Source organism: Euprymna scolopes, chromosome 6 (genome assembly GCF_053919585.1).
Source record: "Euprymna scolopes isolate OS-2025 chromosome 6, ASM5391958v1, whole genome shotgun sequence".
NCBI lineage: Eukaryota > Metazoa > Mollusca > Cephalopoda > Sepiida > Sepiolidae > Euprymna > Euprymna scolopes.
In genome coordinates this window covers 44,449,545-44,465,699 of record NC_136487.1, presented here as the reverse complement: position 1 = coordinate 44,465,699, position 16,155 = coordinate 44,449,545, and the positions used below count along the sequence as shown (strand labels likewise).

At 31.9% G+C, this 16,155-nt stretch overlaps 1 protein-coding gene across 1 annotated transcript in view; it reads right to left on the bottom strand.

Annotated features, from left to right (window-relative positions):
- Positions 1–16,155, bottom strand: part of LOC145277625 (methyl-CpG-binding domain protein 4-like) — a 75,008-nt gene that overhangs the window by 39,809 nt on the left and 19,044 nt on the right. The window contains exons 2-3 of the mRNA XM_080129179.1: positions 11,360–11,473; positions 8,559–9,382 (exon numbers count right to left, since the gene is read on the bottom strand). Coding sequence (XP_079985305.1) covers positions 8,559–9,382; positions 11,360–11,473 — 938 coding nt within the window. The remainder of the gene's footprint in view (positions 1–8,558; positions 9,383–11,359; positions 11,474–16,155) is intronic.

The window sequence follows — 16,155 nt, the reverse complement described above, 5'->3', positions numbered from 1 at the left end:
CAAGTTCAAATCCAATCACTTCCCTAGCACCACCATCACTTATAGAAGTTGGCAACTTTTATGTAGTTATAAGTAGTTAAAAAAATAAATAAATAAATAAAAAATCAGGGAAACCAAGGTTAACACTGTCAAAAATGTCATTCCATGCGGATTCATATTTTCTTATTGATGAAATTTTAGAAATGGTTCATCAAATGATGGAAAATACAATAAGAGCAGACATTTGTGATCATCAGAATAAAAACAGATTTGGTTCTTGCCCAAAATCCTCCTTATATTAAAAAATCAAAAATAAAGAAAATCTGTGCCCATGACAAAATGAAAATATCATATTCCAAAATTTATATAAAAAGATCAAGATGTTTTATTTTTATACAGAAAATCATTTTTAAGCGATTTTCATAATTTTCAAAATTCTCACAAGTTTAAAATATTGAGGAGTTTTCTCGCTTTGTTTTAAAAATGGTAAGCAAAACAATCATTTCTTGGATACTTTTCTTGGTTTAAAAAACTACTTGATCAATTTAATTTGATTTTTGGAATATCATTTTTCATTTCATCACAGGTACATTACATGATACAGATTTTTCTTTTAGTTTTTGATATAGAAGGAATTCAGATTTTTGTTCTCAACTCATCCATCCAAAACCCACTTTTTTCTACAAAAGCTCATTTAAGATTTGTGATATATACATTTTTTTTTTATTGTTGATAATTCTTAATAAGCTTTAAAGAAATTTAATTTCAATAAGGAATTCCTTCACAAACCACAAAAATCTTTTCTTTTTTTTTTAATATACAACATAAAAGAACTTTTTCTTTTTTTAATTATTTGTTAAATTATGTAAACAACAGACACATTAAGATGATAAATTTCCACCTTTCAAACTGTCTTTTCCTGTATTTGAAAGGCTTGGTGTCCTTTTAGCAAAATAGACATTCAAGAAAAATTGATTTTCTCTTGCTGGTGAAGTAAAAAAAAAAAAAAAAAGAAGAAGCCCTACAAAGTTTAATATAATGTTAATATTTCAAGGTTAATTGGTTATATTGGAGTGGTTAGCTTACAAAGTGACTGCAAAATGTTAGCAAATACTTTTGCCTGGTTTCACATGTAGAGACTGGGGAAATTAACCCCACCATATGAATTTATTGTCTGATATCTGCCAGTTTTTTTTTTTTTTTTTTTTTTTTTTAAATAATACTGCTTGATTTTATTATTATTATTTATTTTTTTACAATACAAAACATACTCTCTTAATCATAAGTCCTAGTGGCAATAATAATTTTTAATAAACACTAGTTGATTTTATTATTTTTGTTAATTAATGTTTGAAAAATATTTAAAAAGTCTGAAAAAAAAAAAAAAATGTTTTTTAATTATTTGCAAAATAGTCTGCAAAAATCCAGCCATTAGAAAAAACATGACAATGTCATCGCATCACTTTTGGAGCTCAGAATTTGTCAACATTTCACCTATACCTGCTCATATCGGATAACTTGAGTCAAGTAAAAGTTGAAAAAAAAAAACAAAAAAAAACTAATATTTGCAAAATTAAAAAGAAAATAAATCTACAAATATAAAGACAAAAAAAAATCAATATAGTGGATTAATTTGCCCTTTCACCATCTGGGGAGTGGGGGAAAAAACTAGTTAATAAAATTTGGCAGCCATTTTGGAAGTTAATCATTCCAATATAACAGATTAATCTGCAATAGTTTGAATAAAATATAGAAACCCCCCTAGAAATTGCATCTATTAGTCAGGTTACCCACTGCAGCCCAGAGACATGCATACAGCAGACCTGTATGTCAGTGGGTAGAAATAAGAAAATAATCAAACTTGCTCATTTATTTATGCCAAGCAAATATGCCGTGCAAAAAGAGTTTAACACATTCGCTGCCAGCTATAGCTCTATTAAATTTAATGTCATTGCCAAGTTATTTTTTCTGCAATTTCTAAATAATAAAGTCAACAATTAATGTATATGAATATAATATGGAATATATATTAAATTTGTATGTTTTTTTTAAGGAATTATCACGAGCCACTTTTATTAAAGGAATTGCCAGTTTTTATCAGTTTGTATAATTTTTGTAATAAAAATAACTCAAATCAGCTTTTATTTATAGTGAATCATTCAACTTATAACTTATATACGTATTCGCTAGAAAAAACATAATACATGGCAGGGGCCAAATACGAGATAACTCGTAAGCATACTATTCAATGTGTTGTTTTGAGATGCTAGTTCAAGTTAAAGACAGTTATTGTATATGTACATTAATAGAAACAGAATTTTGTTATTACAAGTTTACTCGTAGCAGGCAAGGCTAAGCAAATGTCAGGGTACAAGAATACCCGTAGTTGGCAGCGAATGCATTAAAGCCAACTTTAAACCAATCAGAAAATGAAAGAAAATACAAATTCCTCATTATGAAATGGTCTTGTACTAGACTCTGCAGTAAGAAAAATGACAAACCCACCCCTCAAAAGTACATTTTCATTATTTGTATTCGTGCACAAAATATATTTTAACAATATTAAATAAACTAACTGTATTTACCCAGTGTTACCGAAAAAAAGAAAAAAAAAAAAGGTTCAAAATATAGTTGTCTACATTTTTTCTTTTAAATAGGATTTAAAATGTTTTTATTTTCCCTTATTTTTGATTCTTAGAAAAAAAAAAAAAATTTGTATTTATCAAAATTACATTTGAGCAAGAGATATGCAGACACAAGAGATCTAGCTTGACAGTTTTATTAGTAAAGAGATTATTAATTAATAAATTATATAGTTAAAACTTCGATGAGGAGAAAAGTGAAACTCTTTGATCTCACTTGATAAATCACTTGTTTGGTTTTAGCAGGGATGTGAAATTCTTTTGTTCTTTTTGTTTCATTGGGGGGGGGTAGCCAATTTTGAAACTTCATGTATTACTTTTTAATTTTATTTCGTTGTATAGTAGGCAAATTTTCACTGACTGACGAATTTTTCATTCTTTCAAAAATAAATTTAATGGTTTCATAAAGAAATTTTAATTTACAGATACTTATTACAAAAAAGACAAAGAAAAATGATTGCTTTCTATAAATCAGACACGTCAAACATGGGACCAAGCAGCTGCATACAGCTCTCTGAAAACACACTTGCAAATCACATAAATGTCATTTAATGGCAAAAATTGCAGTTTTTATAATTTAACTAACAAAAATATTTGGAAATAATTTTATCAAACAACTTTAATTCATTGCATGTGGCCTTCATAACAATACAAACTTATCTACATGGCCCTCCATCTGCTTTAGCATACCTTCCATAAATAATATATGGTATACATAAGTTCTTTCAATTTCAAAATTTGAAGTATTTTAGCTAACAACTCCACGGCTGTCTTTTTGCTGCTGTTGTTGTTTTTAGTATGATTACTAAATATATTTTCACCTTATCATTGAAATAGGGCAGGAATACTGCAAAACAATTTTGTAGATGTGATTAGGTGTTCTACACTTTGCCAGTAAAATTAAAGATGTTTATTTATTCCTATTATTTTGATAAAAATATGAACAAAGCTCCTTTCTTAGAATTCTCTGCCTATGGAACACTGTTCCACTAGCCTGTTTCCCGGTCAACTACAATATGGTAGCCTTCAAGTCCAATGTAAACAAGTTCTTGTTGATCCGTCCCCTTAAATAATCCAAATTCTACCCAATCTACACCGTTAACGATTGCACTACCACCTTACATTCGTTAACCATTATCCTCGAGTGACCTTCGGGCCTTCATAAGTGGTGACACCCTTGTAAAAAGAAAAACAAACGGATTTTTCTTTTTATGGAACTTGCTCCAGACAAGGCATGAAGCCACTTGATATAAGAAACTAAAAATCATTCCTATTATTTTGATAAAAATATGAACAAAGCTTCTTCCTTAGAATTCTCCACCTATGGAACACTGTTCCACTAGCTTGCTTCCCGGCCAACTACAATATGGTAGCCTTCAAGTCCAATGTAAACAAGTTCTTGCTGATCCATCCCCTTAAATAATCCAAATTCTGCCCAATCTACACCGTTAACGATTGCACTACCACCTTACATTCGTTAACTGTTATCCTCGAGTAACCTTCGGGCCTTGATAAGTGGTGACACCTTTGTAAAAAGAAAAAAAAAAAACAAAAAAAAAAAAAAGTCTGGAAACAGGAAGAGCAGAGATATTTATATATCAATCTAATTTCAGAAGCTTGATCTTTTTGAACTAATACGGTGTCCATAAGATTTGCTGCTTTGAACCATTAAACCTGTCACCACTTGAGGGGGGGATTAGTTAATAAAATTAAAAGTAAAGTTAAAACAATCAGATCACTGACAAAGAAAAAATTGAAAGAAACAAAAATACTAGAATGAAAGAATAGCCTATTAGCAGATTTATGCACTAATGAAATCATTGATGACCGTCGTTTTATGGCAGCACAAGGGTATCTGCATCAAATTTAGTCGATAGAAAAGCCAGGCGTATCTTTTTGAATTCAGGAATCTGTACAGATTTTCTAACTGAACCCTTTACTTAAAAAATGGAGGTAGATTGTCCTCCTCTCTTCAGTCACAAGACAGTAAAAGTTTTCAGTAATTTTGTTTCTATTCTTTGTCATGAGAACCAATAACTATAAATAGTGAAAACATTACAATATAAATATAAGGCATTGATTAACAATGAGTTTTAAATGGCAGCCTTCTGGAAATTGAAGGTTCAATACTCACTACAGGCGATACTAAGAATAAAATAAAAATTACTTAATGCTTTTACTCAGTCATTGCTGATGGAACAAGAACAATGGATTTTTCTTTTTATGGAACTTGCTTCAGACAAGGCATGAAGTCACTTGATATAAGAAACTAAAAATAATTTTTTTTAAATATTACTTCAAGGTCAAAAACTAACTAACAATAAATGTCAGATAGATTGTTAGAAAAACAGCAATTCTTCCCCCTTTGTCAAAAATATGGCTCACATAATGCAAGGCTTAAAGGGCAAAATAAGGGAAACAATAGTCACAAGGCTGCCAAAAGAAAACCCACGGTCTATTTTCTACTCTCCTATAATTAGATTCAAGAATTATGCATAAAATTTATAATTTTAATGAAATATGAGAAACAATTTCAACTGGACATACTTTTTACTTTAATGAGTTCCATATGAAGATATATATATATATATATATATATAGAGATAGATAGATAGATAGATAGATAGAAGTGGTTACTGACATGGCATTGTGCTATCAGGATTATTACTTAAATCTCACTTCCCTCCCTTATTTTGTCCTTTAGTCCTTACATTCCTTGAGTGATGTTTCTGACACAGAGAATTGCTGTTTTCTAAGTCAACTTCATCTGATACTTATCGTTGGCAAGTTTTTGACTTGAATATTTTTTTAGCTCCTTACATCAAGTGGCTTTATGCTATGTTTGGAATGATTTCAAAAAAGAAATGAAAAAATGTGCTTCTTGATTAAAAAAAAATAAAAGATTAATTTCCTTATACCTAAAAAAAAATTAAATAAATAACTTTATGGAAAGCATGTGAATTATAAGTGCTAATATAATTTTTTTATATTTCTGACATCCTCTAGTCTTGTTTCCTAACATGTATATATATGACAATTGTGGTAGCATTTTTTCACTTAAGCAAACATTGTTAAATTTTTTTTTTAAATTCTTTTGATTTTAACATAAAAAAAGAGTAAAAAAATTTGTAAAATTAAAAATTTTCAGCTTAATTATAAGCCAAAGATTTCTTATTTTTAACAATGTTTGCTTCATACATACATATGTATAAACAAACATTAAAGATAACAGAAAGTTTCCGTTTGATTAAACCTTTTTTATTTTTCAATTTTTCTGATAATCTTTTTAGATCAATCCTTTCGATCCACACAGTATAAAGATTATCAGAAAAATTGAAAAAATAAAAAAAGTTCTAATCAAACCAAAGCTATGCTGTCTTTAACGTTTGTTTAAATGAAAGAATGCTACCTAAATACACACAATATGGTGTCCAAAAATTAACCATCTATTTTGATGCTAATTGATGGTGAAATTTGAAACGCCCTGTATATAAAATATTAACGGATATGAAATGTTTATGCCTAATTGGACATCAGATGTAATCAAGTCATTTTATTCAAGACTTTCTTTTTATTTTAGACAATGCTTATGATGAGCATCGTTTGAAAACAGAATGTCATCAAAGGATAGTTAATATAAACTTGTATACAATGAAAAAAAGACTCTAGAATGTATCTGATATCCAGTTAAATTTCCCATTTACTTTTATCAAGAAATGCATTGTTTTTTGTTTACAAAAGAACATAGGAGTCCAAAAGTAAAAATTACACAATCACTTATAATTCACATGATTTTTGTTTTCCATCAGCCTATAAAAATTTTTTTTTTTTTTTAAATGTTATGAAATTCATTATTTTTATCCAAACAAACCTTTTTAAATTATAACAAAAAGAATACACATAAATTAATCATAATGAAACAAAAAAAATTACACAAACCAAACCACTTCAAATCTAAATAACCTGGCACAATGTTTACAACTAAATCACTTTAGTACACCAGTTCTTGTCAGATCAAGAAAGTTAAGCAACGTGGACTTAGGTTAGTACCTAGATTGGTAACCATTTGGGAATTCTAGATGCTGTAAACAACCACATCATCTAAGTGTATAAATTGCTAAGCAGCATCACAGAGAATTGTAACCCGTGACAGACTAGCATCTCGTCATTATATGTGTATGTGGAGGGGGGGGACTTCAACTGCTCTGTCTAATGCTATAAATCCGTGGTTAAGCATGGTTCCTATCAGCCTTTAATATTTATAAAGGAACCATGAAGAACGTAATCATATATGGCAAACCTGCGACTCTAAGCACATTGTCTACATGTAATCCTTTTAGACAAGGTTCTACAAGATGTTTTGCATTCTTTACGCACTCAACTTTCAACAGCAACTAAGGATACTTCTCCCTCAGGAACGATTATTTAACTGATTGGAGACTGTTTTAACATGGCGCTCAAACATCTGAACCAGTTCTTTTGAAATGCCATGCAAGACCTTCTTGCAAAGACGGGAGAAATGATTTAATTCTAGTTATGTACATATTCATGGCAATAAAATGATATCTTCTCAAGGCCTGGCGCTAGGAGATATGTATTAAACAGCCTTTCTGAAATACGAGACTTAATCTAACCTTCTTCGAAAAAAAAAAAAATTAAAAAAATAAAAAATATTGATATATTAGATGACCAAAATATAGAATCAACCATTGTTGTAGGAGACATTGGTTCCCCACAAACCCAATAACAAGGTTCACACCAATCAGAGCATGTGCATCATAAGCTTTTTGATGGTTTATAGAGTAAAATTGAGTTCATAAAAATCTTCTTGGTTGGTTGATTTGATTATGACCATTTAGGTTTTTTCGAGATGCAGAGGAATGACAGGGTTATGGTATGCGACTTAAAGAGAAAAGTTAGTTCTGACTCTCTGTTACTGAAACTGATTGTTCCCAGACTCAGTTGGTATGGTGGCATGGGCATGTTGAACAAAGCTCTGGTTTGATAAATAGATATATATATATATATATATATATATATATATATATATTACACATAGGTTAACAATGGGAAAAGATTGATGAAGACTTGCAATAACCAAATCAAGGATAACCTTAAGTAATGGCACATTGATGGTAGTAGAATTTCATGGAGAAAGTCACTTTGTACCATCCAGGCCAACATGCACTCTACATGTGACATGGAAAAGGCACATTAAATGAAAATAAAATGAACTTAAAAGTTAGTTTATTACAAAAATCTAATTAATTGTATGGATTTCTGTTAATCTCTAACTTTAAGATTAAACAAGTCATGAAGATGAAGATTGAGAAGGAAGATTAAGATGGGGAAGGGAGTGGAATTAAAGTTAATTTATGGAAATCGTTTTGATAAATCCATAATTCAAAAGTGGATTATCTTAACTAAATTTCTGTTAAGAGAAAAGAAAAGAAAAAAAAAAAAATCGCAAAGAAAGAAATTAAATTCAGAAGAAAATTTCCCCAAATTGGTTAAAAAAAAAAAAAAATTTTAATCCTCCAAATAAAATTAAATATAAAATTGAATCACACCATTTTTTGGGGGGTTACAGAAAACATGGAAATTTCCTTTGTACAAAAAGAAACAATTAAAAAAATAAATAAATAAAAAAAATATTAAAAAAAAAATACAAGTTAGGCACTTTTTGATATTATGCAGAACAGAATCAAATTATCAGCCTCCAAACGCTTTGCTGCTCCCTCCCTCACCCTCGCTTCCTTCTCTTTACAGACCACATACTTCCTTTCATACATAGTGACGACAGATTCTTACACACATGCATAGAGTAGGGAAGTAGGAGAGGAGAGAGAGGAGGCTATCTCACCGCCACATTTATAAAGAGTGATACCTATTCTCACACAGCTCTCGACCGTTATTGTGCCACAGAGAGCTGCTCACCTTTGTCAGAAGAGAGTGCCGCAACAGAAGACTGTTTGTCTAACATTTCAAATTTGGAAACTTTTTGCAAACTCAAATTCTTTACAGGTTCCAATGAAAGATTAAGTTTTCGTTTCTTTAAAGGAATTTTGTTGCATGTCGGCTCTCCGTTTTCCTTAAGCGCACCGGATTTTAATTTAGGAAGGCCACTATCGAATGGAGAGTCTTTTAACAGCTGTCCGCAGCAGTTCTGATCCGTTGAAAGGTTGGACAGATTTCGCTCTTTGAGTTTCGATAAGTTTGTCTTTGTTGAGGGATTCTTTTTAGGTGGAGGTTTTTCACTAGTTTTATTTTTTTTCCGTTCCGTGAGGGGAGGGGAAGGGGGCGGAGTCGAGCCTTTTAACAAGAGCAACCGTTTCAAGCTGACTTCCTCTTCCGTCGATAATTCCCATTTGTTTTTGAGTTGCCCACATTCTTCAACGCTCACACAATCTTCGAAATAACGCCAAACATTAGCGTGAGAAGGATAGAATGGGCGATATTTTATTGGAACAGGAAAAGAAGAAATTTTCACAATCAATTTTTTTCCTTTACCCAAACAATTGGGAGGGAATGACGACTGATGAATTTTTTTGGGGCTCGGTTTCTTAGGAGAGATGACCGGTTTCTTAGGAGAGATGACAGGTTTCTTTTTCTTCTTCTTCACTGGAGGTGTGTCAACCAACTTTTTTGTTGACGTAGCACCTGTCTGGCAGAACTCAAAATCATCGATGTTAAAATCCAAGGCTTGTTCTTGAAAATATTCAAGCAATTTTACTCTAGAGCGAAACTTCTGGTTTTCTGGACTGAAAGATAAAAAAAGACAAAAGAAGCTTAATAAGCAAGTCAGGATTTAATTTTAAAATCAAGAGTTTGTAAAAATAAGGTTTTTCTCTTTTACGATTGGATGACTATTTATCAAGTCTCAGAGCCACTGGAGGGTAAGGATTAACGAAATAAAAGGACTGTAAGACGAAAGATAAAAAAAACTGGGAGTACTAACATAGATCAACAATATGAATTGCATTTAATTACTTGTGCAGCGGTTAATGACAATTTGTTTGTACTGGATTTTAAAATAATCAAGTTGTAATCAACAGGGAAGCAGTCCCACAGTTATCCCAGAAAATCCATTCTGGCAAAAATTTACTTTCACCATGACTAATGTTTGTGCAAAAGTTTTAAAAAATTCAAGTGGTTATTGAGAAAAATGGATGAATGGGAGTGAATTACTAGGTCCAATCCCTCTTTTTTCAGAGGAACAGGAAAAAAAGAAAAGTTCAAATATGGTTCTGTTTCATTATTTTCTGAAATGAGAGAGCTTACCCCCCCCCCCACTTACTGTGCTATGGAGATACCTTTTTTTTTGGTTACATTAATCGATGGAACAAAAGAGAAAGAAAAAAATATTGACTGCTTTGTGTAGTCAGGAAAATAGTAGCAATTTGTACACTGAATGATAGGTCTGTTTAGTGGGTGAAATAGTAGCAATTCGTATAGTGTATGAAGGATTGTTTCAGTGGTTGAGACAGTAATCATGACAGTTGATGACGAGTGTTTCTGTATTTAAAATAGTAGCAATTTGTACAGTGAATGAAGGGTCTGTTTAGTGAGTAAAACTGTAGCAATGTTTACAGTGGATAAAGAGTGTGCTTAGTGGGTGAAATAGTAGCAATTTGAACAGTGGATGGTTGAAAAGTAGCAATTCATATATTATATGAAGGGTAGTTTTAGTAGCTGAAACAGTAGTAATTGTGACAGTGATGAGAAGTCAGTTTCTGTATTCAAAATAGTAAAACTGTACAGTGAATGAACGGTCTGTGTACTGGGTGAAATAGAAAGTTGTACAGTGAATTAAGGTTCTGTTTAGTGGCTGAAACAGTTGTTGTGACAATGGATGAAGAGTCTATTTGTGGTTAAAATTAGTAGCAAGTTGTACAGTGAATGAAGGATTTGTTTTGTGGCTGAAATAGCAGCAATTTCTACTAGGGGATAAAGAATATGTTTTGTAGTTGAAATAAATTTTTATACTAATGGTTTACTAAGGCCAAAAGCCACACAAGGATAAGAGTTAGACTTTTAAATTCGACGATGGCACGGTACTCTGATGTGACATATTTTTTTAATTTTATTATTCAATTTTCACCCCAAACAAGGCACAGTGCCACTTTGAAGCAGGGGGCTACTATCAGGGACTTAATTAGCAGGGTCATTATGAAGGGAGATGAGTAGAAAGATGTTTGTTCACATTTTGTTGACACTGCACTTGAAAACGACCATGTTGTAATCTGTAGAGAAACATTACTGCAGTAACGTGTTCCATAGGTGGGCAGTTACTGAAAAGAAACTTGGTCTATGAAGTTCGGTAGAAGAAGAAAAGAGTTCTTTGCCATGTTGGTAAAAAGACGAGTGCTATAGTAGCTTATGACCTTTCCCATTACATTCCGTAGGTTGAGTGTTCACGTGGAATTATAATCTAATATCTTTTTAATACTGAGCTTCTTGGAAAGCATTATTTCTACCAGGATAACTGACAGAAATCAACTTTTCTCATTTTGTTACTCTTTAATCCAACTAAAAGATCAGATTGAAAATACATTATTGGACTGTTAATAAAAATTTGCAAACATTAAAAAAAAAAAAAAAAAAAGGTTTTATTTTTAATTAACATAAAATGCAGTATACGGAAAATATCTACTTTATGTGAAAAATTTAATTTAATTTTGGGGGATTTGAAATTAAAAAACAAATAAATTTTTGAAAAAGAAAAAGTGTTTATTTACCTATAGAAATAAACGTCATATTTGCCCGCCGTTTTCCCAGACAATCTCTTAACAACATTACGTCTCCAACCTTTTGGTAACGGGCGACTACTTTTTGGAGAGTCAACATCCACACTGAGAAATTAAAAATAAAAAAAAAAAGACATTAATAAAATAACATGGAGATTTTTTTTTTTATGCATTTAATTTACTCAAATTATATTTCTGAATTTTTGACATAAGAATTATTTGTACAAGCTGGATTATTCGGACTCTTGTTCTCATCTTGAATGTTATTCTCACAACATTTCAGTTGATGTAACCTGTTGCCTTCTTTGGGTGTATCTCGTTAAACTCGAGAATCTCTCTGTACGGATTTTTGACCAGAATCCTTTATTTAATCCACAAGGGTTGCACACTCACATTCCATCAGTCATGATGGAGTAGAAGTCTTAAGTAATTCACAGTCATATTCTTAATACTATCCGCACTGAAAATTGAACCATTAACCTCCAGAAGAGTGTCACTTTAAATTGAATTTAACTAAGTACTTTATCTGTTACGCCAAAAGACCTTGGAGAAATGTGCGAATAACATTCCAGATGAGAACAGTCATTTAAATAATCTAAATTTACTCAGAGTTTAAATCGTTTTTTCACTTCACCATTTTTAATTATTGTACATTTCTATTAGACTGCTATGAACATAATAAAAATTAATATAAAAAGAAAACACATCAAATAAATAAAATTGTGAACCCACTCCATATGTTTGTAAAACAAAATTTTTCAAATCCTATTTACAAAGACGGATTTAATTACAAAATTAAGTCCATCTTAATGAATAATTGCTGATAGTCATAATTTGTGACACTTTGTCATTTGTTAAAGAATCTGGAAGCATTGAAACAGGTTAAAAAGGAAATCATTTCTGGTTTTAAAATTCTTAAATCCTTCTGCATTCAAAAATGATCAGCTTTGGAAGCTATTTACATCTAATAATTTAGAGTTTAAAACATTACCTTAAGAAAATTAGTTTTAACTTTATAAATATTGGATTTCATTATTAAATTTAACTTTTAAAGTTCTATCATTACAAGAAAAATAAATTTGGTTAAAAAAAATAAATAAATAAAAGACTCCCCTCCCGGACAACACAGGATAGGTAGAGATTGTTTGATTCTTGTCCAGAATTCCTCCTATATTAAAAAAAAATAATAAAAATAAAGAAAATTTGTAGGATATACATACTTGTGAGGAAATGAAAATATCATATTCCGAAAATCATATAAATTAATCAAGTAGTTTTATTTTTATAAAGAAAATAATCGATTTATGAGAATTCATAGGCATTACAAGATAAATCTAGCAAGTGTAAATTGTTATCTCTCTGTTTCTTGAAATTGTTTTCAAAAAGGTGGGTGAAAGTCACTTTTTGGTTATTCATAAAATCTGATTTTATTCTCTCCATTTATAATATTTTGATTGCAGAAATTCCCCTCTGAACCAAAGTACTGTAAGTTTGCAACAACAAATGCTACATACAAATTCAATACATCTACTCTGACAGCCACTATTTTATGTAGCTTACAACCATCATTTCTGCAACAGTCACTCGTGATAATAAAATGCTACATTACATCCGATGAGCAACACCATCACAATCGCCACATCTACAGAGGAAGAAGTTCCTATTTCTCTCTCTCAATATTTAGTGCTCTCACCGCCACTAGTTGAGACCGGGTCAAATTCTATATTTTCCTACTGTATTGTGCTCGCACTGCCATTAACTGGTTATTACATACATACACATAACAATCTTTCTATTTCCTGATTCAAAAATAATAAATTCTCCCTTCCCAAATTCCACCCATTTTGATTGGCTGATACCTGACTATTTGCATATTCCGGAATCCAATTCTACAATAAATAAACGAACGCTCCAGAAATTATACAATATGGTATCATTCTCTACAGAAGAAAATCGTGCTAAAAAAAAAAAAAAAATAAACGAATAAAAAAAAACAAATTAAACATATTAACCGATTAACATAGCTAAAAACAACAAAATCAAACATATTAACTGATTGTTGTCACACTCTACAGATTACAATCATGCTGAAAAAAAATAAATAAATAAAACAGACAAAATTAAACATCAACAGATTAGCGTCACTATACAAAAGACAATACCTTTTTTTTTTTGTGAGTAAATTTTTACATTAGCTCCACCTCCACAATTTTCTTTAATATGATAACTTTTATAGGTTTTTGACTATGCTGATTACGAAAATCTCATTTAAATTTGGCAGAAACAAGTACTCTTCAATGGTTGGGATTGTCTATTCTGAAAGCTTTTCTTAACATGAGGAGGTTGTGGGTTGGCCACCAACAAGCATATTTTCATTTTTATAGGGGACCGGAGTGGAAGGGAGGGGGCTGCATCAACCGGGCAATGCCAGATAACGAGTTCTGCTAGTTTAAAAATAAAACTACTGGACCAATTTATGTGATTTTTGTAATATGATATTTGCATTTGTCCTGGGTACATACATTTTATATATTTTTATTTTTGTTTTTTTTTAATATTGGGGGAATTCTAGACTAGAACAAATTCTTTTTAATAATTGCTAATACTACTAAGCTAAGACAGGATGGGAGCCATTCACTTCAGAAATAAAACAGATTTGTTGAGTTTAGAAGAAAAAGGAGAGGATTATCTGATAGGCACCATACAGGTTTTGGCGCCTATAAAGATACAGTCATTAGATCAATTTTTTTAATATGTGGTTTTAAGTAAAAACAACAGTACTTACTTGCCATGTCGAAAATAGTAATGTATCCAAAAATTAAGAAAATTATTTAGTAATTTTTTTACAGAAAATTGGGGAAAATAGCATTTTCTCTAGATTTAAACACTTTGAAGATTGTGAATACAGGGGACATACTTATCTGCCTTTTCATCACATTCGTTTAGCCTTATAGCAATACTCTTTTTTTTTACTAAAAACAATAGCAGTTGTTCTACTACATGAATCTTCGTAATTTTTGGATATATTACTATTTTCGACATGACAATTCAGAAGTAATGTTCTTTTGGCTTAAAATCACATATTTTAAAAATCGATCCGTCAACTGTATTTTAACAAGCACCCAGGTTTTACCTTTTTTTTTTAAAGGATTTGAATAAAGGACAAAGGCACAGATTAAAATAAAAATTGACCAACTTATATTTCTGTTTACAATTCTAAGAGACAGGATGCAAATTTATTTATTTCCTTCCTCTCACCCAAAAAAAAGACAGGATGTGACTGGAGACTGGATCTGCTTTCTGCCTCCTTTGCCGAAAAAAAAATACAGGATGCAAATTTACTTGCCTTTCCATATTCACAAAAGAAACTGAATGCAAATTTTATTTGTCTACAGTATGCAACTTTATTTGCTTGTAGGATGGGCATTGGGTAGTTGGGACAATATTGGAATGGGGGGGGGGGTATTAACAAACGCTTACTACCATTTAATGACACGAATATGGCACCAATGACTAGAATATCATACATGCAAACTAATTAAGAAAATGCTGTATATTTCAAGTCTTCCTAACTAACACTTCTGACTTCTCTTCTATGCTTCAAATGACACTTATAGTAGCATACGTTGTCATACTGAAACATGACGGATTTTTTTTTTTTTTTTTTTTTTTTTTTTTTACAGTGATCACCACTTATCAAGGCCCGGAAGCCACTCAGGGATAAGGGTTATTGCAAGTACATTACGTTAGTGAGGAGATTTGCTGAAATGTTTACTTAAGGGGCGGTTCATTAGGAATTTAACATTGGACTTGAAGACATCCAAGTTGTAGTCCGGAGAGAAGCAGGCAGACGGAACAGAGTTCCACAGGCGTGCAGTTCTAAGAAAGAAGCTTTGTTCATGGAATCTGCATTTTGATTTAGGCACATATATAGAGTGGGGGAAATTTTTCACAGTGGATTCAGCTAGACGGGTGTTTTTCGTGAAAGATTGGCGAGGGGGGACCAGAGATTGGAGTTCAGACGAGCATCTGCCATGGAAATAACGATAAAACAAGGACAGGCTCGCAACGTCTCTTCTGTGGGAGAGAGGTTGCAGGGTAGAGAAAAGGGCATCTCCCACTAAGCCACGAAGTCTATTTTGTACTCTGTCAAGGCAGGATAGGCTGTTTTTGGCAGCTCCTGCCCAGATATGGCAACAGTATTCCATCCTTGGACGTACTTGGCTTTTATATAGATAGAGAATTGCATCCGTAGTGAGATATCTTCTGGAGCGGTAGAAGGATCCCACCATCTTTCCAGCGACCTTGGCAACAGACTTGATGTACGTGTTCCATTTCAGATCAGGAGTAAAGGTCAAACCCAGAAGCTTGTCAAAACACGGGGCCTCACCCAGACGAGAGCCATCCATCACAATTGATGCCAGATGGGGATCAGAGCGTTGATGATGTAAGGATAGCAGTTTGGTTTTGGATGCATTAAAGGTAACCAGCCACATCTTCCCCCACTGAACCACGCGCTCGAGATCAGAGGAGAGAGAATCAGAGAGAACTTTGTCATTTACATCCTTTGATGTGTTGCCGTAGATGGTCGTGTCATCAGCATAGATGTCAACGAATGATTTAAGTATGTGTTTAGGGAGGTCATTGATGTAGATCAGGAAGAGAGTTGGGCCCAGGATTGACCCCTGAGGGACTCCAGCATTTATATTGCAGGCCTCCGATTTTTGTCCATCTACCACTACTCTTATGAGCCTATCAGAGAGAAATGATTTAATGATTGAGAAAAC